The 25,603-nt window shown below is 37.6% G+C and overlaps 1 protein-coding gene across 2 annotated transcripts; it reads right to left on the reverse strand.

The window, feature by feature from the left end:
* Positions 1-14,469: 14,469 nt before the first annotated feature.
* On the reverse strand, positions 14,470-25,434 carry LOC104224259 (serine/threonine-protein kinase STN7, chloroplastic). Of its 2 annotated transcripts, none has more exons than XM_070156266.1 (10): positions 24,932-25,434; positions 24,773-24,859; positions 24,553-24,672; positions 24,335-24,433; positions 17,696-17,864; positions 17,530-17,623; positions 16,355-16,448; positions 16,211-16,267; positions 14,992-15,405; positions 14,470-14,784 (listed from the first exon to the last, which is right to left on the reverse strand). In XM_070156266.1, exons 1-10 carry the CDS (start codon positions 25,337-25,339, stop codon positions 14,623-14,625), a joined length of 1,704 nt encoding a protein of 567 aa, XP_070012367.1. In that variant the 5' UTR covers positions 25,340-25,434; the 3' UTR covers positions 14,470-14,622. The 2 variants fall into 2 exon arrangements, with proteins under 2 accessions (XP_070012367.1, XP_070012368.1); XM_070156267.1 differs by having other exon boundaries at positions 14,601-14,784; positions 14,949-15,405.
* Between the last annotated feature and the right edge of the window lie 169 nt (positions 25,435-25,603).

Consider the following 25,603-nt stretch of genomic DNA (forward strand, 5'->3'; position numbering starts at 1 on the left):
TAAACCAGTAAAACAGGTAATTTGGTAGTAAAATGACAAGTAGAAACCTGCCCCTCGAGCTCAATATCAAAACAATAAGTAGAAATCTGCCCCTCGGGCTCAGTATCAAAATAACAAGTAGAAATCTGCCCCTCGGGCTTAGTATCAAAATAGTAATTAGAAATCTGCCCCTCGGGCTCAGTATCAAAATAATAAGTAGAAATCGGCCCCTCGGGCTCAGTATCTCAGAACAGTATCAGCCTCTCAGGCTCAGAACAGTATGAAGCAACTAGTCAATGAAATAAGAGCACATAATTATTATGGCAGATAATGCAGATAAGGAATAAATGCATGAGTGCAATGCAATGCATATGATAGTACCCTCTGGTACCCACTACGGCGTGCAGCCCGAGCCATCCATATTTATTTATCGTCGACGGCGCTCAGTGGGGGTGTGTACAGACTCCGGAGGGGCTCCTACAGCCCAAGCGCAATATCAAGCCTTCTCGTGGCATCAAATCTATGCCCTCGGCTTCATATCAATCTCAGTATAATCACCCAGGCTCTCAGCCTCAGTATCAATGTAATCAACCAGGCTCTCGGCCTCAATATCAATATAACACTGTTGCGGCACGCAGCCCGATCCATGCTCAGTCCAGAAATCATCATAAGCCCCTTGGGCATTTGTAAAACAGTAGTTCTCAGCCCGAAATATCATTTAGAAATATCATTTAAATTTTCAAATCTTAGAAAGATGGCTGAGTTTGCAAAACAGTATTTAAAACCTTGGACTGAGGTCAAATGATATGCAAAATATGCGAAAGCAGTGATATCAATCCCTGAAGGATTCAAATAATTGGCAAGAAGCCTACAATTGGAAACATGACTGAGGATATAAATTCTTTAACAAAATAAGTGAGGAAAACCAGTCAAAAATCCCCTAAGGGTTCTACAGGTCGGCACAAGGCCCCAAGCATGGCAACAAGCCCAATTCACAATAATAAAGTATACGTCTCAACCAAAAATGTAGTAAAATATCTCTCGGGACGGACCAAGTCACAATCCCCAATGGTGCTCTACCCCACGCCCGTTATCCGGCGTGCAAGTCACTTTAATATAGCGTTACGATGTGAAATTCCGGGGTTTCAAACCCTCAGGACATCATTTACATCTATTACTCACCTCTAGCCGGCCAAATACTACTCCGCGATGCCCTTCCTTTCATATCGACCTCCTCGCGCGTCGAATCTGGCAAAAACCACAATGAATACATCACAATAGGCTAAGGGAATATAACCCAATCGAAAAGACTAAAAAAATATCAAAAATCACGAATTTGCAAAACCCGAGCCCCGGGCCCACGTCTTGAAATCCAGAAATTTTTACATTAAAATGTTCCTTATCTCGCCACGAGTCTATACATACCAAATTCACAAGAATTGGAGTCCATTTGACCCCTCAAATCCCAAATTTAGAATTTCAATCTCAAGCCCTAATTTCTTATAATTTGGCTATGTTTTCATAGATTTCTAGGATGATTCTTCAATAAAATCATGTATTTAACTCATAAAACTTACCTCCAATCGATCTTGGTTGAAACTCCTTTCAATACCCGTCCAAAAGATCTCAAAATGACTAAAAATGGTGGAGAAATGGGGTGTTTTTCGCGAATGAAATATAAACATTCTGCCCAGATTTTTTTCCGAATTACTGTTCACCCCGTTCTACTGTTCACCCGCGTACTGTTCACGGGGTACTGTTCACGGATACTGTTACGGGTATTGTTCACGGATACTGTTACTGGGTACTGTTCACGACACTATTCATGGATACTGTTACGGGGTACTGTTCACGACACTATTCACGGATACTGTTACGGGGTACTGTTCATGGGCATTGTTCATAACTACTGTTCACAGTGCTGTAAAAAAATGCAGCAGCTTTATTTTTTTCGTGCCTAAATCGATCCGTTAACCTTCCGAAATACACCCGAGGCCCCCGAGACCTCAACTAAAAGCACCAACATGTCTTAAAATATTATCCAAACTTGCTCCAATTGTCAAAACACCTCAACTAACGCCAAAATCATCAAATTATATCGAATTCAAGCCTAAGTTCTTTTAAAACTTCTAAAACACACATTCGATCAAAAACCCGACCAAACGATGTTCGAATGACTTGAAATTTTGCACACATATCCCAAATGACACAATGAAGCTACAGCAACTCTCGGAATTTTATTCCGACACCCGGATCAAAATCTCACCTATCAACCGAAATTCGCCAAAATACTAACTTCGCCAATTCAAGCCTAATTCAACATCGGACCTCCAAAATTACTTCCGGTCCTGCTCCTAAGTCACAAATCACCTCCCGGAACTAACTGAACTGTCGAAATTCACATCCGAGCCCTCTAACTCATAAGTCAATGTTCGGTTGACTTTTCCAGCTTAAATCTTCTTAAAAGAGACTAAATGTCTCATTTCTTATCAAAATCGCTCCAAATAAATTCTAATGCACCCAATATCGATAATGAAACATGAGGAAGCAGAAAATGGGACGAACGAGACAGTAACTCATGAGACGACGGGTCGGGTCGTCACATTACAATAGAAGAGAAATAGGGAAACGCCGGCAACAAGGCTCCGGCTATACCTCTAAAACGTGATGAGAAAATGAACAGAAAATACATGACATGACCCCAGGATGGAGTGGGGCTTACCAAGTCTACTGGAAAGAGAATACCGCTATCACTGGCCAATGTCGCTCGCTGTGGAACTACCTGTATCATGAAATGATACAGCGCCCCCGGCAAAAGGGGCGTTAGTGCCGTCGAATAGCACTAGTATGTAAGGCTAAAAGTCCTCTTTCAAAATAAAATGTCCATATAAGCTGAAATGACACATAGAAGCAGCAAGTCCCAATCAACAATATCCAAATAACTAATTGAAACATAATGATTTTCAAGTAAGAAAATAATTTATATATATATATATATATATATATATATATATATATATATATATATATATATATATATATTTGGTTGGGAGATCACTAGCACCGATATTACCACTGTCTTTGTTAGCACGGAGTCCGATCATGCCCGATCGACTAGGCCATCTCCCCACGGAACATGTGTGTTGACATTGTGATGCGAAAGAAAGTTGTCACAAGAATAGTACCACCATGTGCGCAACATGGAGTCTGATCTCCACCCGATCAGCTAGGCCGCCTTCTCACATATGCCGTGTGGGTTGGCTTTTTCCTTTCAAATACACAAGTATTGGTTTCATCCCACTTTGGGGGAATAGTCACGAGTTCACCAATATTTCAAGTTCATCCCAAGTCACACTCCAATCCTACACCGGCATGTGTAGTTTCAGGTGTGGGCCTTATGACCCACTCTTCCTCGGTATTGCTAATGATACTCCCAAAAACATTTTTGATTCGATTTAATAGTGCACACAATTGTAGTATAAATACAAGTATACAAATATAGAATAAATGCAACCATTCTTACCTTAATACCTTTCACATTTTATAGTCTTTTTATTAATGTTCTCAATCTCTCCCGATAACAGTATCTCTTTGGCCCTTTGGGCCTTTCACAAGATTCATCTTTTTTTTTCATGGCACGAAGGCCGTATTTGGTTTTTTTCACATTTTCATCCTTTTATTTCCAAGGATCACCAACCAATATCAATGTACCAAATATTCCAGGAATCATATATTTTCGAGTCAATAGTAATAGAATCATCAAGCATAAAGGATTCTGCCCAAAGGGGGTCATGCCAACCAACAATTGAAATACGCATTAAAGTTATAAATAAGCAATCACCTCAATTATCCTTGAATTACCCCTTGTTCCATCATGACAAATGCACAACTTCAACATCGGAATGTGTACGGACTAGCATTACATTGAATATATTTATAAAGAAAAGCATAATCTAAAACAGCCACTTGTGAGTATAGTTCAGGTACAAGGCCTTTAGGCCATTCTATTTTTGGAAGTTAGTTCATAAGAGTTGAGTCGAGACTTATTTCATAATCTGTTTCACATGTTGTCATTTCATAGGCATCACTAGGCACAAATATAACTCAAGTCCTTAGCACATTATCTACATTCATTTTCCACAATTCGTTTAATGCATTTTCAATCATCTTTATAGATTATCAACAAATAGACATATTCAGTCAAGGCATTTAGTACACATAAGAGCAACTAGGAGCATTTAAAAAGATCGAATTCTTCTCACCCAATTAGTATACTAACCTTCATATAAAATGTGACTCAAGGCTATACAATCTTGGTAGGCAAACCACACTTAAACTTACAAAAACAATATGGAATTCACTTCTGAGAGAGAAAGTTTAGCCTACATATCTTTTTTAAGCTTTTCTTAAGTTACTACGACGTTCCGGAAATTCTAGCAATCCCAATCTACTTTGAAACATAACAAAATTGAACACAAATTAGGAAGGTATTCATGGTTTTAGATCACTTGAGAATTTTATCAAATACTAGTTGAGCATCTTGATTTCAAATCTCTTTTATAAGATTTCCTTCCTTCCCCAACCCAATCTTTACTTATTTATGTTCAACACTCTTCCCACAAATCGAATTTGTACATGCATGTATACATAATACTATTACACTCAAGAATCATACCTCAATAACTCATCTCACAATTATACAACACCAACACAACCTAGGTTAGGCACTTATGGCTTCCAATCACTATCCTATGAGTTCTAACGTATATATCACACATAAATAATCACCATAGAGTAGTTAGAGATGATAGACATACCTCTTGTAGTAAGAATCTTGAGAATCCCCACTTGTAGTGTTATTGATAATTTTAGGGATTTAAATGGGAATCTATGGATTTTCAAGATCAATCCTTGTTAATATAAGTGCTTAGGAGTAGTAATCAACTCAAAATACTCCAAAAACATTACCTTGGATCATAGGAGGAAAGTATGGGATAGATTCCCCTTGATAGAGCAAGCCCTAGCTCAAAAAAATGACTTAGAGACTCTCCATACCCGATGTTGGGGTATTTATAGGGCTGCTAGGCGCGCGACCGCGATCAAACTGCACCCGGGATGCTGTGTCCGCGGCCTGGCCGCGCTCGGAGGCAGAAATTATCAGTTTTCCCGCTGTCGTGCCGCGGACGCGCATCTGACACATGTCCGGTAAAATGGTCATAACTTTCTGTATACACTTCCAAATGAAAATGGTTTGATGAGTTGGAAACTAGACTCAAAGAGCTTTAATTTGATAGGTTGTGCATCATACAAAATCTTATATAACTAGAGATATGATTTTCTAAAGTGAGGTCTTGTGCTTACTCATTCACAACTTTAGTCCATTATGAAATTTTCCAACCTGACTTAGACTTAGGCCTCTCCTTAGACCGCAAATCACTTATAATATAACTTATACGCTTATTAACATATCCAATTGATATCCATCATATCATGAATCCTTATTTGCACACGAGATAGAACAATTAGCCTGGACCTCTTCTATCTCTCGTACCAAAAGATAGCTATATCTCAGAGTCGAAAAGCTTCTTGCTCAACTGCCTCTTTTTTAGTGGCATGCATAACCCGAAAGATCCTTTGAAGCTGATCTATGAAATCCTGGGGGTCCTCCATATCTGTCCCCATGAACTCTGGGGGATCAAGGCAATAAACTCTCGGACCTTTGAACTCCCAGACCCCTCATAACATCTTGCACTAGCTGATGACCTAGATTGTTGCTAGGTAGCTACCAACTGTGTCAACTAATGCACCGCACTCCTCAAGTCATGATCTAATGGAAGTGGGGGGGGAACTGGATGCACGGTATCCTTAGGAATCTCCTCAGGTGGTGGAGGAGCTGGTAAAGGCTGAGTAGGGGTCTCGCCCGGGGCCTCAAACTGGGCCCCATCTATGGGGTACCCTGCTGGTCCCCCCATCCGTTGTTCTATCTCTCCTCTGACTAGCCGTTGTCTTCCTAGTCACTTTCATCTCTATATGCAAACACCAATACGTAAGTTTAACTCAAATTTCCTATAACTCAGTTCTATAACAAGATTAGGATTTGAAAGAAGGGTAACCAACTCCTGAATGCCATGTAATTCCCTGCTTATATAATGTGGTGCACAACACATCTATAAACAAGACATTACTAGACACGGCTTGTAGATTCCCTAGGATAGAACTGCTCTGATACCAAGTTTGTCATGCCTCAAACCTGGGGATGCAAGACCGGCAATCGTTGCCTCACTTAACCGAGCGTACCAACTTGAGACCGAGGGACTCTGAATATACAATGCCATACGTTAGCCATAAGGCCACATTGCAAGAAAATTTGTGAAACAAAATATAAAAGTGAACGAAGACTAGCTCTAACTGAACATCAATATAAAGCCGGGCTAGCAAGGCCTTCATAACTACGACAATTGACAAACCAAAAAAAATATACATACAAGGCCCACACGCCCAACATACTGCACTGACTGACATAATATGTCTACAAGCCTCTATGATGGATGTACTGTGGTCAGAATAAGGCTCCGACCTACCCATAATATATATACACACATACAATATATATATGTGTATAATATATATATATATATATATATATATATGTGTGTGTGTGTGTGTGTGTGTGTGTGTGTGTGTGTGTGTGTATGTGTTTGTGTGTGTACTCAAAACCATATACCTGGCAACTCCGAAGGACGTGGAGCTTATCGATCAAGCTGACCTACTAAGGAGGTCTACCCATTTGTCTATCTGATCTTGCATGAATGAAATGTAGCACCCTCGGAAAAGGGACGTCAGTACGAAATAATGTCGAGTATGTAAGGCAATAGAATAACTGAAAGCTAAACCTGAACGGATAATATAATAACTGAAAGTACTTGGGAGTCAAAGATGATTTGGAAGTATACTTACCTGTTAATACTGACTCAACTCTCTCAATATAGTAAGTAAAATAGTTATCCGTCCCTATAACGCTTGATGCGTGTAACTGCTCAGCCGTAGAAGGCTTGCTCATAGGCGTTTGTCCATACTAGGCTCAGTATCTTAGCCATTCTAGGCTCGCTCATAGGTTCTCGACCATAGTAGGTTCGGTATATAACATACCATCTAATCAGAAGTTGCCCAATAGGGGCCTACCCACTGATTATAGCTCAATGATGGTGAAAATACTGTATGTATTATATATATATATATATATATATATATACATACATCCTCTTCTCTCTTTACTGGAAGAAGACAATAAGTAACTGAATATAAAGTCCCGATAAGGGATAATGCGATAACTTTTGAGACTAGTATAATGTATATAAATTCAATAATACGAACTTCTCATTATGTCTTGTAGTTACGGGATCATGCCAAAATGAAGGAAATGTTTAGCCTTAACATACCCTATCACAATCTTTCCAATAAACACGTTGAAATCGTCTCTTTGCACCTTAATCTACATCAACAATAATAATACTATCAATAAGTTATGAAGGATACAATTATCGCACAACGAACGACACGCTTATTTTATATTAAAATGGGCAGTATCTCCTTTAAAATCTTTACTTCCTCCCAATTCGAGATAACACTAATAACACAAGAACACAACTATATATATATATATATATATATATATATATATATATATATTATTTTCCAACCTTATATCCATCACAAAATACCACAAAATATCCCAAAACACCTCAATCTCTTCATGAGCAAAACGACTACCATAGTAGTATCAAACAACCCGAAACTGTTACGACAAATGACCAGCCCACCACCCCGAATTTATGTGGTGTTTCTCTACACCCTTTCTCCTCAAAAACTCTATAAAACAGTAGCAAAACACACAATCCAACAACAACATGAAACACCCCACAAAAAAGTCCACTACAAGTTGAATAACTCGAACTCACGGCTTCCGATCACCGTACCGTGAGTTCTTACAATTATAGAACGAATTTCTATACTTTTCCAGCAGAAAAAATGGAATAAAGAGAGCAGTATACTTACCTTATTTTGTGAATATTTGAGCTCATATCATGGTTCTTCAATCCTTCGGTTTTCCTCCAACTAGAACTTGAAAAGAAGAGAAAATCAATTAGGGTTTGTGTTGATTTTTGGGATAATTTTGCAGGGGATTATCTATAGTTTTTTGCTCTATAATGAGTGTAATATATGAAGAAAATAAGCCCTTAAAAGTTCTCTTTGAACGACCCGAACTGGCCCTTTTTTTGGGACATATTTAGTCCTCTCATTTAAGCAAGTAGGTGACACACCTACTTGTCACCTTTGCAGTCTGCACAGTCTTGCAAAAATGTATATATATCTCTACTCCGATAGCGTATTGACAAAAGGTTTAATGCATTAGAAAATAAACTCATATATATTCAATTCGATGGGTGGATAACACCGTAACTCTAAGTATATTGGGAGAAAATCTCAGTGACATTTGACCCAAATTTCAGTAAAACTTATGAACGTAACTTGTGATGACTTTCATCGACTTTTATTCCACAACTCGCTTAACTTCAATACTTAACAACATGACTATCATACGATTAAAATAAATCATAACATAACCCTCTTATTATGTTAAGAATCCTAGTCTCACCCCAAAGCTACGGATAATATTCCCAACATGTCGACTTTAAACGAAATATTATTTTCTTCAATTCCTTTATCTTCTGAACCTTCCAACCCACTTTGTATTTGTTGTTCATGGTCATCAATATTTGTAATATATAAGGTAATATGATTAACTTACTTTATATACTTTCAAACATGATCTTATTTTTTGTCTTACATCAGTTTGCTTACGACGTTCTTTTACATACAAAAATATGGGGTGTAACAAGATATAAACAGTGAAGACAACATAGTGAGCATGATTATATCTCAAATAGTCAAGGAAAGAGAGGGGTCAGTACACACTAACCTTCCTTAGAGCAACAAACCAAACAAAGTCTTTTGTTTTTGCCTCTTAGGAACTAAAGTCTCAAACTTCAAACAGTTAATGAACTTAGGGCCGAAAAAGAGAGGAAGAAATGAGAAATCAGTTAAAAACCTAAGTTTTCAATTGTTACATGATTCTTAGTGTATGTTGTTGTGTGTTCGTGTTAAGTCATGTTAGGTGAGAGCATTGAAGGCTCTATTTCTAGTGGCCATTGAAGCCTTAGGGTTCTAACATATTCAAATTAGTTAGTGGAAGATGATGAAGGATGAATGATGATAGCAAGGTGGATGAAATCAGAGAAAACAGAAGGGGAAATCATCAAGGAACTTTACCGGGGCACGAGGATGAAGGATTCGACCATTGAGAGTGAGGATCCATCAGTCAAATATCCAATGTCCAGAGGTCACTGCATTTGACCTCTAGACAACGAAAAATGATGATGAATCTGAAGATTTCAACTATGCATGCTCCGATTTGAAAGAATGAATAGGGAAATCAGGCGAATGAAGTTTCGTCTTTTAGGTATAGGGTTAAGATTGGGCTTTTGAATTTTAGTGATGAAAGGGGAAAGAATCAGGTGAGATCCACGGATATAGGAGACATATTAAGTGTTGTGAGATTTGAATTTGTGACCTTGAACCGATTTGTGCAAGGTTTCAGGATTGATGGGCATAGAGGATTTGAGAGAGTAGAGAGGAAAAGAGGAAAGAAAGGTTTTTGTTCAACGTGAGAAATGATTAGGGTTTGGGGTCTGGTCTCTGACTTAAAAATGAAAGACGGGATCTGGGCCATTGGATCATTTGATCTACGGCCCTGATATTTTGGGGAGATAAGAATTTCGGAAATGTTTTAATCCCCAAAAAAGGGCAACCGTTGGATCTCTTTGATCTGACAGCGGAGATGAAGTTTCAATAGAATTAAAGAAAATATGAAAATGGGGATTTAAATGCAGACCATTGATGAGATAGATCAACAGTCCAGATCCAATGTACTTTCTCTGTAAGTGAGGGAAACATGTGACGTGGCGCAATTCTATTAGTTCTCAGGGGTTGTGGCGGATTGCCAAAGTGGATTAGAGGGTCGTTTGGACTAGGTCAGATGGGGTAATTGGGCTTGAGTTTTGGGCTAAAATTGGTTTAATAAGTAGCCACATTGTATTTAATTAGGTATTTGCAATTGTAGCATTTTAATCTTTTACCATTTTATCATTAATTTAAATAAACTTAAATAATTCCAACAAAATGTAGCAGAAATTAAAATTATCAAATACACTACTAATTACTATAATTAGTTAATTCATTATTAAATATCTTATTTTCTATTTGTGACATTAATTTCGAATTTATTTAGAAATAGTTGGTTGTTTTACCAAAACTAAGAAACAACCTTATTATATTATAAACTTATGAATGTAAAAGTTATTTTAATAGTTTTAAAAATAGTTAGAGTGATATTTTTAATTATAATACTAAATTATTAATTTAACACCATTAATTACTTAATTTATATAAAAATAAGTATTTATTAATTAGAAAATATTTTTAATATACTTACTGAAAAATCATTAAGTGCAAGTAAATTAATTATAAAAGGAGGGTCAAAATTGATCGTCAACACTATGTACATTCTTATTCTGAATGTTATTGTACATTCAAATGTTGAACGCTTTTTGTGCATTTTTTTGTTGATATTATTGAAAGATATGTCAGGTAGATAGTGGTCAGTCTTCTCAAACAGGTGACCGACTCTTAAAATTTAGTGTTGATGGGAGATGAAACGAGACTTTAAGAAAATTACCATGCGGATAATTTAAGAGCACATTGCTTAAAGATCTTTAGCGCCGCACAAGTGATGACAAAAAATCTTAAAGTGGTTTGTTTGCGGAAATAAGGTTCATCTAATCAACTTGAGAGGCCAGATGTGAATTCATGTTTATTGAGTAGAACAAGAAACTCAATTCAGATGCATATGGTGTCTGAATATCATCTGTAAATTATTATCTTATGAGATAAAGATATACGTTCCATGAGAAAGGAGAAAATACTATAGTGCATATTTTCATAGCATATGTGCAAATATCGACCGAAAAGGGTTAGCATAAGTTGTATCTCAACTTATTGTTGTGTGAGATAGAGTACCCTCACGGCTCCTACCAGTGGCTCGAAGCTTTTCAATGTTCGCTATCTTTACATGCTACCAAATGACCATGGGAGATTTGGTTTGGCGGAGCATGACTAGAAAAGCGAACTGTATTCAAGTCGAGAGACTCGTGAGAAGAGAAAGATCATTGATAGAATCTCATTTAGTTTGTGTTTGCTGGTACCAGTTAGACTTATGAGTCATAATTGTGAACACAAGAATCTATTATACACGAGATCTAGAGGATGTATCAATTCGATTCAAATGATCTAGGGAACTAAGCGTATTTTGGTTAATCTACCAGAAGATTATCATGACGACTACGAGAGGCTATACATTCCTAATAGATTTATAGCAACGTGCTATCACAGTATGTTGGTCGCACGATCTATTTATTTAGTATGAGTGATGCAAGAGAAATGGAAGGAAAATTTGTTTCTCTTAGCTTAATGGAGCTTGAGCACTCCCTTATGTGTGAGTGGGAGATCTTATGGGCCTGTTACACTCATAAGGGGTGCTAGCTTTAGCCGGCCCATTAGGTCTAACCCAAAGCCTAAGTGCAGTCTATATAAATACCATTATGGGTCTTGGGAGATTCACTTGTTCACAAGAGAGAAAGACTAGGGTTTGTTCTTTGCATGGATCTTAGAGAGGGGTAGTAGGTTGTGGACAAAGGTAATGCATCCGATTCATGAGGATTCATGGCGATAGGTGACACAAGTCGTAGTTGCTATAGATCCACTTACGTTAAGGAGAAACATGTAGGTCTCCTAACTAGTATTTACAGATAAATACTACACTGAATGAACATGATTTGTCATAAGGAATATAGCATGATTCCAAGTAAAAAATTGATGACAGATACCAATGATCCCTTTCTCTTTGTTGGGTACAAAGTGGATGTAGAGAGTGTAGTTTAGCATATCACCAAGTTTGAAAAGGTCAACCCAGGAATCTGGGATAATAAATGTTGTTTCTTGTCACGACCCAAAATTCTACTGGAGCCGTGATGGCTCCTACACCGCTTGCTAATCAAGCCAATAATAAATATGCAAAAACAAACTTCAACAACAGTAAGAACATGAGGGACAAGATGCGAACATGGACATCTGCTGCCCGACCTCCTCCAACACTTCCCGAAGGCGAAGCCATATGTGCGAACACGATAGACATCTCCCACAACACTCCATGAACGTGATGCATCCCCGTGAACGCGATTCACAAACCACCAGCAACCAAAATACTCTACGCGATCGTGAAGCTCCTTCCACGATCACAAAGCTCATCATATGCACCAGAAAATCAGCAATGCAAACTCATCCGAAATGATCTGAGACGATCTGAAACCACCCTGAAATCTACCCAAGCCCATTGGGATCCCGTACAATCATACTAACAAGTCAAAATATATCTTCCAAACTTATCCAAAGGCTCGAAACACCACAATTAACATCAAAACCAAGAAGCGAAGATCAAAATCCTTCTCTTAACTTTCAAACCTTCAAACTTCACTGAACTCGTCTGAATCATACTTAGACACTCTAGATAAATCAAACTTTGCACACAAGTTCCAATCAACTACGTGAACCCAACCAATGTCTCAAATCCACAATAGGAGTCAGATAACACCGAAGTCAAATTCTGGTCAAACCTATGAACTCTCCAATTTTTCAAATTGCCAACTTTCCACAAATAAAGCACAATGGTGGCAACTGGAGAATCTGCCTTGATGTCACTAGATACGATTCAAAATAAACCACAACCTGTGAATTTAGGGAGAGAGTTTTTTGAACAAGGAGAAGAAGAAGCAATGTTACAACAGTGTAGAGCAGAGGCAGCAAGAAAAGGGGATCTATCACCAATGCATAACGGCAAAGGTAAAAAGACTCATACAAGGAAAAATAGTTGGGACGACAAGGTTAGTGATTTTTTAAATGTTAGGCGACCTCCAATGAGAGTTGCCAAACAAAAGAAGGCCGCCACAACTACATCTACAAAGTCCAATCGTTCAAAAAAGAAGTCATGAATTTTGAATACATCTTGAAGAGCTGGGACAGTAAAAGAGTTAAAAATTGAAGAAATTACAAGTTCGGACAAGAAGGGACAACATTTTAATTCCTTCATCATTTTATTCTACCATTATATTACTATTCTCATTTGTAATATCATCACAGAGTATGTTATAAACTCTGTGATGATCATTGAATATTTGGTACTTTCCAGTTCTTATTTTTTACATGCATGCTAGTAGGTGAAGTTTTTTACGCCTCAATAGGATTAGTAAGGTAAGGTTTAGCCCGGTTTGTGTTGCCTTGGCCCAATGCCTTTGGAAAATATCCACACGGCTATGAGATTATATGCCCTCGTGAGACTTTGCCGGCAGCTACACCATGAATCCTGTACATGAGGCTGCCATCATAAGGCAATGTGAGGCGCAGAAGAGTGATTATATAGTCAAGGCATATGGGTAACAATACCGGTGCTATTGTCCCCCTTATTTGTACTTTTCCTAATTGTTGTATTTTTCTTTCTTTTATTAATAAAAAACTAGCCCTAGGCGCTTGCCTAGCGGATTGCCAAAAAAAAAATCTTTCTAGGAACATCCAAATTCAAATTCGAACATACGCCAAGTCCAAAATCACCATACGAATGTATTGAAACCATCAAATCTCGATTCCGATGTTATTTTTTCAAAGGTCATACCTTGGTCAACTCTTCTAAATTTAAGCTTCAAAATTTAGAATCACCCTTCCAAATCACTTCGAACCTCTCGAAAATCAAAACCAACTATACATGCAAGCCATAATGTGTCATATGAAGCTATTCAAACTCTCAAAACGCCAAACGAAATGTTAAACCTCAAAACAACTCGTCGGGTTACTATATTATATTGTCATGTACAAATGTTTATTTTACAATTACAAAATGGTGCAAACACTTCCTCCTCTGATTTCTGGAATATTTTTCAGGCTATAGGGTGCGTTTAGTACGAAGGAAAAAGTTTTCCTTGAAAAATAAATGATTTTCTTACTCATTTTCTGATATTTGGTTAGGTAGAAAAAAATATTTTTTAAAAAAAATATATAATTTAGACAAATACTAAGCACTAAGGGAAGCGAAATGGGTAAGGATGGGAAGGGTGGTAGGTCAAGGTTTAGGCGTCAGGGTAGTGATGGCGGAGGGTTGGGTGGGGGTGTGACGAGGGGTAGGCTCGGGGTGGGGTCGTGGGGGTGTCAGGGGGAGGGGTTGGTGGCAGGGTGGGGTGGGAAAAAGGGAAAGCATTTTCTTTTCATACCAAACACACCCATATAATTAACTTTTTTCCAACTAAAAATAGTATATATTTCTTTAAATAATAAAACAAGCGTATATATCTGTATAAGATACTTTTACTTTTTGTACATAAACTCTAAGTTAAAAATTGTTTTACATTTTCAAATGAGAATGAAAACTAGTAAGCTCCATAGAAAAAGTACTAAAACTATTTTGTACATATTTACTGATTTTCACTCCTCTCTAGGAATCCATTTGCTCCACCATAAACTTTTCTTTTGTCTGCGAAGCTCATCGATGCTCTCATTCAGGGTTCTTAAAATTTTCCTTTGAAGCCGAAGAGCTGATGCAAGGGCATTCCTCGGCGTGCTTGACTTCTTCTTAGGCTCTATATCCTGTAAATCTCAAAAGGAAATGACAAAGTGTATCAGGAAATTCTACCCTAAACTCTATTAACCAACATTGGTATCCTGCGCTTTTGAAAAGTTAGATTTCCACAATTTTCACCATACAAATATGTCAATGAGAAACAAAGGATTTCAAAGCTAGAGGTCCCAACCTTAATGACCGCGACTAGTTATATATGCCATGAGAAAACATACCCTGAGCTCCTGAAGTTGCGCTTCAGTGAAGCCGCCATCTTGTTCTGTTCCTGATTTTGCCATTAGTTGAACAATCCAGTTTGCAGCTTCACTATAGTCTTGTTGTGTAGCCCGGAAGAATTGCAACTTTAGGTTCTGAATGAAGGACAGGGCCAATAGACCTTCTCTATCAAAGTAAGGATGAGCTAAAGCTGTCTTTGCACTAATTCTTTGACGTGCTTTGAAACGAACCATAGATGCTAATAGCTCCCACCCTATTCCACCATCCAAATCTAACAACTCGAAGCCTTTCCTAAGTTCAGGGCTAGCACGAGGCTCTACAGTCTGTCTCCATGAAACTAAATCATAGTCGCATCTCTTCAGCTGTCGGTTGAATTGAATGAGACTACTGTCGCTGCGTAATCCTGGGAATGCCTATGATGGAATGAACAGTAGCAAAGTGCTTGTAAAATCTTCCGGAGGTGTATCAATAAATGTAGAAGATAGAAATATCAGCATTTAGTTGACCCAAAAAAAAAAAGCATTTAACTTATTTTTGATTATAACGATTAATTTTAGTTCCAGAATCTTTTGCGTGAAATACTCAAATCTAATTTATTTTTGTTTTAACTATCCGGTATCCAAAGCCCATTGACCAGACAAATCCGAGTTCACACCGGGTAGGCCCACTAAAGGGGCTAAACCGCTCCCTACAACTAGAAGTTCTCCAATTTTAGAGCTCGAATCTATGTAAGCTGATTCTTAAGAATAAATCCTATCTCCTCAGGGGTGAAATTATTAGATCCTGCCCCAATTTTTAACAGCACCGCTCCACATTGCTGAAGTGTCAGTTAGCCATTTCCAGCTGTTGTTTTATCATATTATATATTAATACGTAATGTGGATCCAGTTGGAACATGTAAGATCACATCTAATGCGCAATTTGTTAAAAAATTTACGATTCCAGATCTAGGTTATAGGAGCTAAAGAAAAGAAAGGAAACCTAAAAAATAATATCCATAGCGTCGAAGTTCCTATTTGCAGGTCATACTTCAATTTCTTCCTCCTGTACTCAAAGGAATGATATCTATATATTCAAATAAGGAGAATTAAAAGAAATGGACATTCTCTTTTTGTTGTCTTCCTTTTAATTCCTGAACTCAAAGGTCTAGGTTCTCCAGGAAGAGCTAATTTTATCTAAGAAATATTTATGGTTAACAGCTTTTGAGTTGAAACTTACCATTTGCAGGAATATGAGACCGACACTGTAGATGTCAAATCTATCTGGGAGATTCAGCTGTTAAAAGAATAGGATAAAGCATAGTTAATTTTACAGATAAAATAGAGGTATTGGGCGAAAACTGAGTGACCGCGGTAATCAAACCTGCCATAGAACTGGGGAAAGTGCAGCTGCAACTGGAGCAGATGGTGCAGAAGGGGTTTGTGTACTCATAATATATTGCTCTGGTGCAGCATATCTTGACCGAAAAAGACAGACAATTAGATAAACAAGTAAGCAAAATTCTTAAGTAAAAGACTAGCCATATAAATATACCAACTTATAAATACTATTATCTGAAAGTCTGCTGAAAAACAGATAATCAATAACATAGAATGCTCTAATGAAATCTATTTTTTGTTCACCTTTTAATGGTACAAAGGTAAGAGTGAAGAGCATACCAAACTGGATAGTCAATATACAGGTGGACTAACATAGTGGAACTTAAATTAAGAGATCGATTCACTTCGTTATACTTGAATAACGAACAAAATCATTTATATTCTGTCCATTTCTTCCATGAGTAAATTAAGATAATATACCTAATACCATTAAAAATAACAAGCAGAAACAGCCATAATCAAATGTCAAAGCCATCTAGGACAACATCATTGCCCCGGTAATGTACCTCTGAATGTTCGAGACAAGTACTCATATCATTATTAAGTACATAACATACTCATAAATAGGGAAAATCTGAAATTTCAATCCTCAATTTCAGGCAGATTACTCTGTTTGGTTCCACATTTTTTTTATTTACGGCATGTGACATTCAATTAGTTAGCTTGAACAGTCTGGAAAGGACACCTTTAAGCTCAAATATAAGGTTGATTTTCCTGAGACTCTTCTAAGAACTTATAAGGGTTAGCACCTATGGTTCATGTACGAGGTCCAAGGAAATCTGGTTATAAATATCAAAAAGTGTGATCAACAACATTCAATTCAGAAAATATGTAGGTGGAACAAAATGTCTTATTGTTGTAGTCAAAAATTGGAAATGGATCGACAAGCATGTTGGCTCTGGAAATTGGAGATGTTTTTGAAATGAATATTCGAAAAGAATGATAAGAAGACGTCAATATGAGCTGAATTCTATAAGCTAATCTATCAAGGGGATAATAAATTGCAAGAAACAAAATGTAAAGTAGGTCACAGAATTTTAAAAAAATATATCTGGCAGTATTAGTGCAAGTAAAATAGAATGTGCCTGCTGTTTGAACAAGAAATTTCCACTTCCGCATACACAAACTACTCATTCCACAGAGTAGGAGGGAGATAACCTTGGATCTAAAAGAAACTCTTTTGGAATATAATTGATCCCTACTCTCAAATCCGCTGCAGCTCCAAGATCAATTATTTTGAACGTGCGAGAACCTGCTTCAGATATACAAGAACGGATTAGTTACACAATCCAACTTAACCACAAATGTTAACAAGACAATTTACCTTCAGAGAAAATTATGTTTTGAGGCTTAATATCTCTATGGACTATCCCCGTGGAGTGAAGACCATCCAAAGCAAATAGGAGCTGTCTCATAATTGTCTGAATGATTCTATTTTCTCTATCCAAACCCTTGGGCAAGTCTTGAACCTCTCCAAGGATCAATGCTTCCACCTGATGATTTAATAAATCATGATAAAGTCAATGAACAAAAGAGAGAGAGAGAGAGTATGTGTGTGTGGGTGGGGGTTTGGGGGTGGGGGTGGGGGAAGGAGAAGAAATCAGATAGTAATATTCATAGCTATTTGTTTTGTTCTTCAGACTAAATGACATTACTTGTTTAGAATGTGAAAGCTAATACTTTTCATAGTGAGAGTTATAAATTTTGAATCAGCAATCCAGCACCTTAATCATGAACAAGAAATAGGAAACTAAAGACAAAGCAAGGTGAATAGCAGACTACAGAAAACGAGACCAAATTACAGAGTTATGCCGTAAGGATTCAGAAATCAGAAGTAGAGAGGGTCCTGTGAAAGGAAAGAGAATACTCGTTGGGTGTGAAATCTCTCTTTTACAATGTGAGGTGAAGACTGGAAGATAATGTGTCAATACTGAAAAGAAACTTGACGACATATATAAACATGGTACGAGCGGATAATTAGGCTTAGATTAGAGCATTTATTACATATCTGAACTCGACAAGGCAGTTTTATGACTGCACTGAATGGTGAATTCTCATGGATAACCTACTGTAGAATCTTTTCTCAATTAGAAGGGCATGTGCTTCATCTTTGTTTATCTCTTTTAAATTAGCGGAAAACTGCATTTTCTGAATGTTTATCAACATCCCTTGTCGTTTAACTTGTTCAGTATCTATTGTGAGCACGCGATTTTTGCCCTATGAGAATTACTCCCAGATATTCAAAATAAAACAATTTCCCTTTGTGTGCAATTTTGAGAATTTTCGTGGCATTTTTGGTTAATTATTTGTATTTGTGTGTGCGTGTTTATTTTGTTTTAATTAATGAAAAATACAAAAATTACACGTTTCATGTGCATTTAGGATCTAATTTTTACAGATAGGATTAATTAAGTAACTCGTTTTACGAAAATGAAAAAAAATCACAAAAAATAATGTACTTTGCATTTTTTAGCATTTGATGTCGAATTGTGTGATTTTATTGTTAATTGGTATTTAATTATAGGTGATAAATGTTATTAGAAGATAATTAGTACTTTTAATTTGGGTTTGTAATTTAATCTAAAATTTTAGTTAGGAAATAAGAAAAAAAAAGAAAAAAAAAGAGACAAATAAGAAAGATGGGAAGTGAAATTCGGACCAGGCCCATGCCAAAATGACCAAATCCAGCCCAAAACAACTCCATACCCGGCCCAAGTCGTCAAAATCTCACAGACATGCAAAACGACGTAGTATGGTGATGGAACTACGTCGTTTCAACGGCAATCGATCCCAGCCGTCCATCTAGTCCTCATCCAACGGACACAACTCAGTACCCATATCCAAAAGCCAAACCCGGCCCGTTTACCAGAGATTGATCCGGTCTCAAAAGTGTCTAAACGACACCGTTTCGTTAAGTGAGTTGATCCGAGCCGTTGATCTTAATTGATCCAACGGCTAGGATTCAACCTCTTGCCCAGTATATAAATGATCCAAACGAACCCCACCCCCCTTAGAGCCCTCACCCCACTCTCGTCTCTAGCAATTCAGAGACAGCCCTGTCTCTCACCACCTTGCACCGCCGCCCTCCGCCCACCGGAAATCGCCTCACGGCGGTTCCGGTGGCCCAAATCGTCTCAAAGTTACACTCTAGCCTCTCTTCCACCTCCTCATTCCAATTCCACACTCCATTAACCTCGAATCATCCTATAACTTCTCGAATGTTCGATCGAAGATCCCCGTCCCAAACCCTAGCATGTCCGCTTAACCCCAAAATCACACCCAATAATCCCCTTGACCTCCTCGTCGCTAATCCCTAACCAAATTGGCTCGAATCTGAGTAAAACTCGTCGAATGACGGATCTAGGGTTCAACGGTTCGAGACTGTTTTGAAGCTGTCACGGTTGAATGGGTTCTAGTTATTATTATAAGCCTATTTCTGACGAAATAGACGTATAATGCTAACTGGAACTCAAGTTCGAAAGGGCATGTTGGTGGGATCCGAGAAAAGAACAGTAAGTTCTTCTTAGCTTTTTCTTTTCCTTTTTCTATATGTTTATTTGTCTGTGTTAAGTTGTAATTAGTCGCTTCTTTAGGTTTTCAGTTTAAGTTAATTCTTAATCCAGTAAATATTCCGCCTCTTTTTCTGATTCTGGTTAGATTAAATACTCCAATGTTCGTTTGAGTAGTTCAATCGATTATTCGTTTGCCTAAATTAGGTTCGTTGTAATTCGTCTTTGTCCGTTATTTTCTCCCTTCTCCATCAGACCATTTACTTAGTCCAGTTTTCTTCTGTCAATTAATAACATATGTTATAAATAGTTTCGTCGATTAATTCATTCTTGTTTGTAGACCAGTAGTTTTCGTCAAATGGTTTGATGTCGAGTGTTGTATGTATTGATCCTTAGACACTTAGCTTCAGGGCTCATCGTTAGTATGCTTTCTGCTCCTACATCTTTGTTTTAATGCTATTCATTTAATTTGAGTTTCGAGCTTAAACTGTGGTCTGAGTTTGATGAATTGAATCCTAAGGTTGTCATGTTCAGGGTCTGATATGAATCTATCATTGGTTTAAATTCAGTTTTGGTATGATAGTGTTGATTAGGAGTTAGTTTCATGTGGTTAATTAGTTAATTGTTAGGTGGATTGGTTATAGATGATGGGTAGTAATCACAGGGGTTTCAGGGGATAATTTGGGACTTAAAAGTTTAAAAATGGTTAGTTTAATTGTTCAGTCCAGTAAGTACTAATGTAACATTAAACTAATGCATTTATTTAGTAGTAGTGGGGAACAAAACATAATAGCATGGGGAGGCCTAATGGGAATGTAATTAAAGTATGTACTACCCATAACCATTGAATTAAATAAAGAAAAGACAAGGGTTAGTGGGGAACAAATGAATCAAAAATAGAGCAAAACATATAGGGGTGGGGTTCTAGAGAATATCATGGGCAAATTATGCTTAATTAATGGGTCTGAGTGCTCCTAAGAGCTGTAAAAGGGGCTGTAGTTTGCATATAAATAGGGGGATTTTGGACAGAGTTAAGGGTCCTTTTTTTCAGTCTTTGAGAGTCTTCTTTTTTGAATCAGTTTTAGAGAGATATAGAGCTTTTAAGGCATTCAGTTTTGGAGAAAGTTTAAAGACTAAGAATCAGTTTGAGAAAGTTTTGGAGAGCTTTCCTAGGATTTCAGTTCTTAAGGAGCATTTTGAAAACTTTGAGGGCATTCAATTCCAATTTGAAACATACAGAGAGTTTGAGATATCAATTTTAAGAGTCCTTTTTTGAGAGCTTTCAGATTGCTAGCTACTGGAGTCAATAGTGTTTTCTGCTTGGTTTTCCAGTAGACTTTTGGTTTCAATCGAGACATTCTAGGATCAGTTTGAGCGTGTTGTTGCTGTGGTATGTTTCTAGGTTCAATTTGAAGGTCATTTGGGTTTATTCGAATCTGTTTTGGGTTGATCTATTGATCTTGTTGGTTTTAAAACATTTCTGAACTCTTCCTGGATTGATAAATATATTTCTGGGCTGAAGCTGGGTTGATTGGTGTTGTTTGAACTCAAATACTTGGTTGCTGTGATCCACTGTGTGCTGCTGTTGCTAACCTCTCCTTCTTCCTATTCCTTTCTGCTTTCAGGTACACATTCTCAGTTTGAGTTGATGTAGCTCTTTTGGTTCGAAAATGCTGAAATGAAATGATTGCATATTCACCTCTTAACATGTGTGGGTCCAAGTTGTTATGCCAAAAATAGATAATAGCTGATTTGTATTTGCTTAGACTTACTTTAGATTTTACATTGTATAATTGAGCTGAAGATTGGATTGTATAACTTAGACTAATTCTGGACTGTAAATTTGGACTACTGGACTATCATTTGGACTGATGTGTTCGTGTTGGTAATCAGGGAGAAATTGAAGTAGTATTAGTACTATTAACAAATCATGTTTGAAACTCAGCATAAATGAGAACACTTGTGGTTTAAAACAAAATCGCACATAGAACACTTGTGTCCATTCTTTGTCCTTGATAAAAGAAACGAAACAAAATCATCCGTTGAATCAGCTGATGGAGCCATTTAGATCCATTCCTAAGCTTTAACATGGCTAAAATGAATTGATTTCCTCCTTTAAATTATAATTTTTGTAAATGAAACTCTTGCTAAGGCCCAGTTGTGATGCAATCCATGCCAAGCTGGGGCCAAGAATCACGGTTGGCCAGTTTGAAGGGCCTATACTGAAGTCCAAACGGCCTGAATTCAATTAATGTCATCCCTCTCTTAGATAAAAATATTGATAACTAACTAGGGCCTTTTGTTTTATTTTTAGAAACAAACAAAGATAGAAAACCATAGTCACTTTAGGTTTGCCTTCTAAAATAAAATGAGACGAGCCTCGCAAAACAAAACACGTAAATTGCAGGGCCCTCGATAATTGTATATATTAAAATACTTAGATTTCGGGACGGGCCGTTTAGCGAATTTCACGGCCTTCCCCAAAATAATAACGCGTTAGTTTCTTTAGGCGCGTATTTTAATAACATTACCTCCCTAAACTCGGGTGCGCATTTACGTGACCCAAATCCAAATCCCAACGATGTTAAAGTATGTCCAAAAACCACGGGGGCATTTATGTGACGTGGTTCAAGACTTGTTTTAATGACGTTGCAATTTTCTTTAAAAATGAATAAAAGCGGTTAAGGTTAAAATTTGCACATAGGTTCATAATTGTTAAAAATCAGATAATTTAAGCCAAATATAACAGTTGAGCGACCGTGCTAGAACCACAGAACTCGGAAATGCCTAACACCTTCTCCCGGGTTAACAGAATTCCTTAATAAGATTTCTGGTTCGCGGACTGTAATACAGAGTCAATCTTTTCCTCGATTCGGGATTCAACCGGTGACTTGGGACACCATAAATCTCCCAAGTGGCGACTCTAAATCTTTAATAATAAATCCCGTTTTCGATTGTCCTTTAATTGGAAAAACTCCCTTATGCCCTTGCGGGTGTAGGTAAAAAGGAGGTGTGACATCTATGATATACTTTCACCACTAAAATCAAATACCATTCTTCTCAGCTCTATATTTACTAATTTCCCTTCACACATAAATGCCTTAGATGGATATTTCTCTTATATCTGAACTGAGAATGTTTTATGATACCTTTTTCTCAAGAATGTTTCGTTCAATAGAGAACATTTCAATAATAGTTATCTCTGGAGGATTTCTCCTACACTTAACATTTCAATAATAGTTATCTCTGGAGGATTTCTCCTACACTTAGATCTTTTAGGTGACTAATATAGACCAATGGAGCTCACCCTCAAATATCATATTATCCTTTGATAACTGTATATTCTTTAGGTTCTATTTTCCATCTGATCTTCCCTTTCTCTCAGAGGGAAACCTCCAAAGACCTTGGGAAACAAATAGCCGTCCACCTCAATCATAATGATATAAGCCCAGAGCTATAACTTCATCCAGGATAGTTCGTAAGAAATTAGGGAAATTCTTAATGATCTATCCAAGTCATGCCATACAACAACAATAACAACATACCCAATATTATCTCACATTGTGGATTCTGGGGAGAGTAGTATATACGCAGACCTTACCCTACCTTGTGAGGATAGAGAGGCTGTTTCCAATAGACCCTCGGCTCAGGAAAGCATAAGCACCACATTAATGAAAATATAGACAAGGGATAGTACCAAAAAGCCATATAAAAGCAGAATAAAACCAACAAGATAGTAAGGTGATCAACAATGAAAGAAAATAACGGTTAGTCATGAAAACCTACTACCAACAGAAAGCGAGACTGCGTGCCAATACGGTTATGAATACTCTAGACAACCTACTCTACTACCCTAATCCTCGACCTCTATACCTTCCTATCAAAGATCATGTCCTTGGACAACTGAAGTTGCGTCATGTCTTGCCTAATCACCTCTCCCCGCCTCTTCTTTGGCCTACTTCTACCTCTCCGTAGTCCCCCCAATGTCAACCTCTCACACCTCCTCACCGGGGCGTCTGTGCTCCTCCTCACATGACCAAACCAACTAACCCGTGCTTCTCGCATCTTGTCCTCAATAGGGGCCACACCCACCTTGTAGCGAATAACCTCATTTATTATCCTATCTAACCTGGTGTGCCCGCACATCCATCTCAACATCTTCATCTCTGCTACCTTCATCTTCTGGACATGAGCGATCTATCCAAGTCATGCTATCTCTTCTTAAATTGGAATTACAGAATATTCATCATGAGCGTTCGAATGAGAAAATTTAGAGTACATATGTTTGGATCATTATACAAGGATTGCTAGTGTTGTGTCCCCCAGGCAGCTCTTTTTCTAGGTTTTTAGATAAACTACACAAAGTGCATTCGGCCTACATATAAAAGCTGTTAAGGATGGAGAAAAAACCTGAGCTAACAAGAAAATGGAAGCATGATAAAGAAAGTACCTACATTGTAGGGAAACTCTCTACTCTGCATCAAATCAGCAAGTGTAGCTTCCCCTTCGAAACGCCAAAGGAGCCAATACTCTGCTCCTTTCTTTGAAGAATTCTAGCACCATTTTAAACATAATTAATTCAAACTCTTAGAATTAGATTGCAATTTCCAAAGGTGTGACAGTATCTAAAGATGAACATGATAATGGCTATCAAACAAAATAACAAGTGTACCTCTAGAAACCCATAGACAAAATCAGCACAACTGTTTGCACAAGCTCTACGCACTCGCTCATTCATCCATATTTCCACTGCTCCATATTCAGTTGCTTTTTTTAAGACGAAATCACCACCCTTGAGGCAAATAAAATCGGAATTAACCACTCGTGCCTGTTTGAGTTACAAACCATTCCTTTGAGCTTTTGTATACAACACAAAATAACAGAATATATACCTTGGACGATGGCTTTTTGGCCAAAGAAACTCTATAAACAGCACCAAAAGATCCCTCACCCAATTTCTTCCCCAACACTATATCATCCTGCAGAGAGAAGTTATGAGCATATGTTGCCACATGAGAAAAAGAAGCAATTGAGATGTGGTATCACATCACCTTCTTATAGGTAGGTCTAAACAATCTTTCAACAAAGGCAAGAACAAACATATCGAAGAAACCAGGGGCCACACCAGGAGTAGCCCAGAGGTAAGACAGGGTACCCAATGCCAAAATAACACCAGGAACAGTCACTGTGATCCCATTTGACTTTGGCAGTGTGCTTCTGTATATTATATCACCACACTCCATTACAGTACAGGGTAGTCCTACCCCAACTCCAACAAAAAGATCATGAGCAAAGCTAAATATTTCACCTCCATGAGCGTAAATTATCAAGTTTCTTGACCTTGAATTGGGTTGCTTCTTGAATGGTATCGACAAAGATAAAGGCTTCAGCTTGAGTTTGTTGCCCAGAAATGAAGAGTGGCTGTGGAGTACAACTCCACCTATGGCAACTGAAGCCATGGCTTTCTACACTATAGTTATAGTTGGATCAGAAAGGGCGGTCATCAGAAACTTGTTAGCTTTGGTTTGGACTTGTTACTGAATTTTTCGGATTTTTTTTTTGGGAGATTACTTTTGTATCAGTGGCAGTTATTGCAGGTGTATTTTTTGTGGAGGGAAGTGCTTGATTAAATTGGCGAAAATCCATAGCCACAAATGACACAGTTTCGCCGATTGGCTGTCTTTCCCATATTCAGTGGGCTTCTTTTACTGAATATACGAGGG

The sequence above is a fragment of the Nicotiana sylvestris genome, chromosome 9, assembly GCF_000393655.2.
Source record: "Nicotiana sylvestris chromosome 9, ASM39365v2, whole genome shotgun sequence".
Lineage (NCBI taxonomy): Eukaryota > Viridiplantae > Streptophyta > Magnoliopsida > Solanales > Solanaceae > Nicotiana > Nicotiana sylvestris.

Bases quoted from the DNA above. Each gene is read 5' to 3' on its own strand.
- LOC104224259 (XM_070156266.1), bottom strand. From the start codon at position 25,339: ATGGCTTCAGTTGCCATAGGTGGAGTTGTACTCCACAGCCACTCTTCA. The intron at 24,673-24,772 runs GTATATATTCTG...ATTTGCCTCAAG, and splicing joins CCAAAAAGCCATCGTCCAAG to GGTGGTGATTTCGTCTTAAA. The intron at 24,434-24,552 runs GTACACTTGTTA...AAATGGTGCTAG, and splicing joins TTGTCTATGGGTTTCTAGAG to AATTCTTCAAAGAAAGGAGC.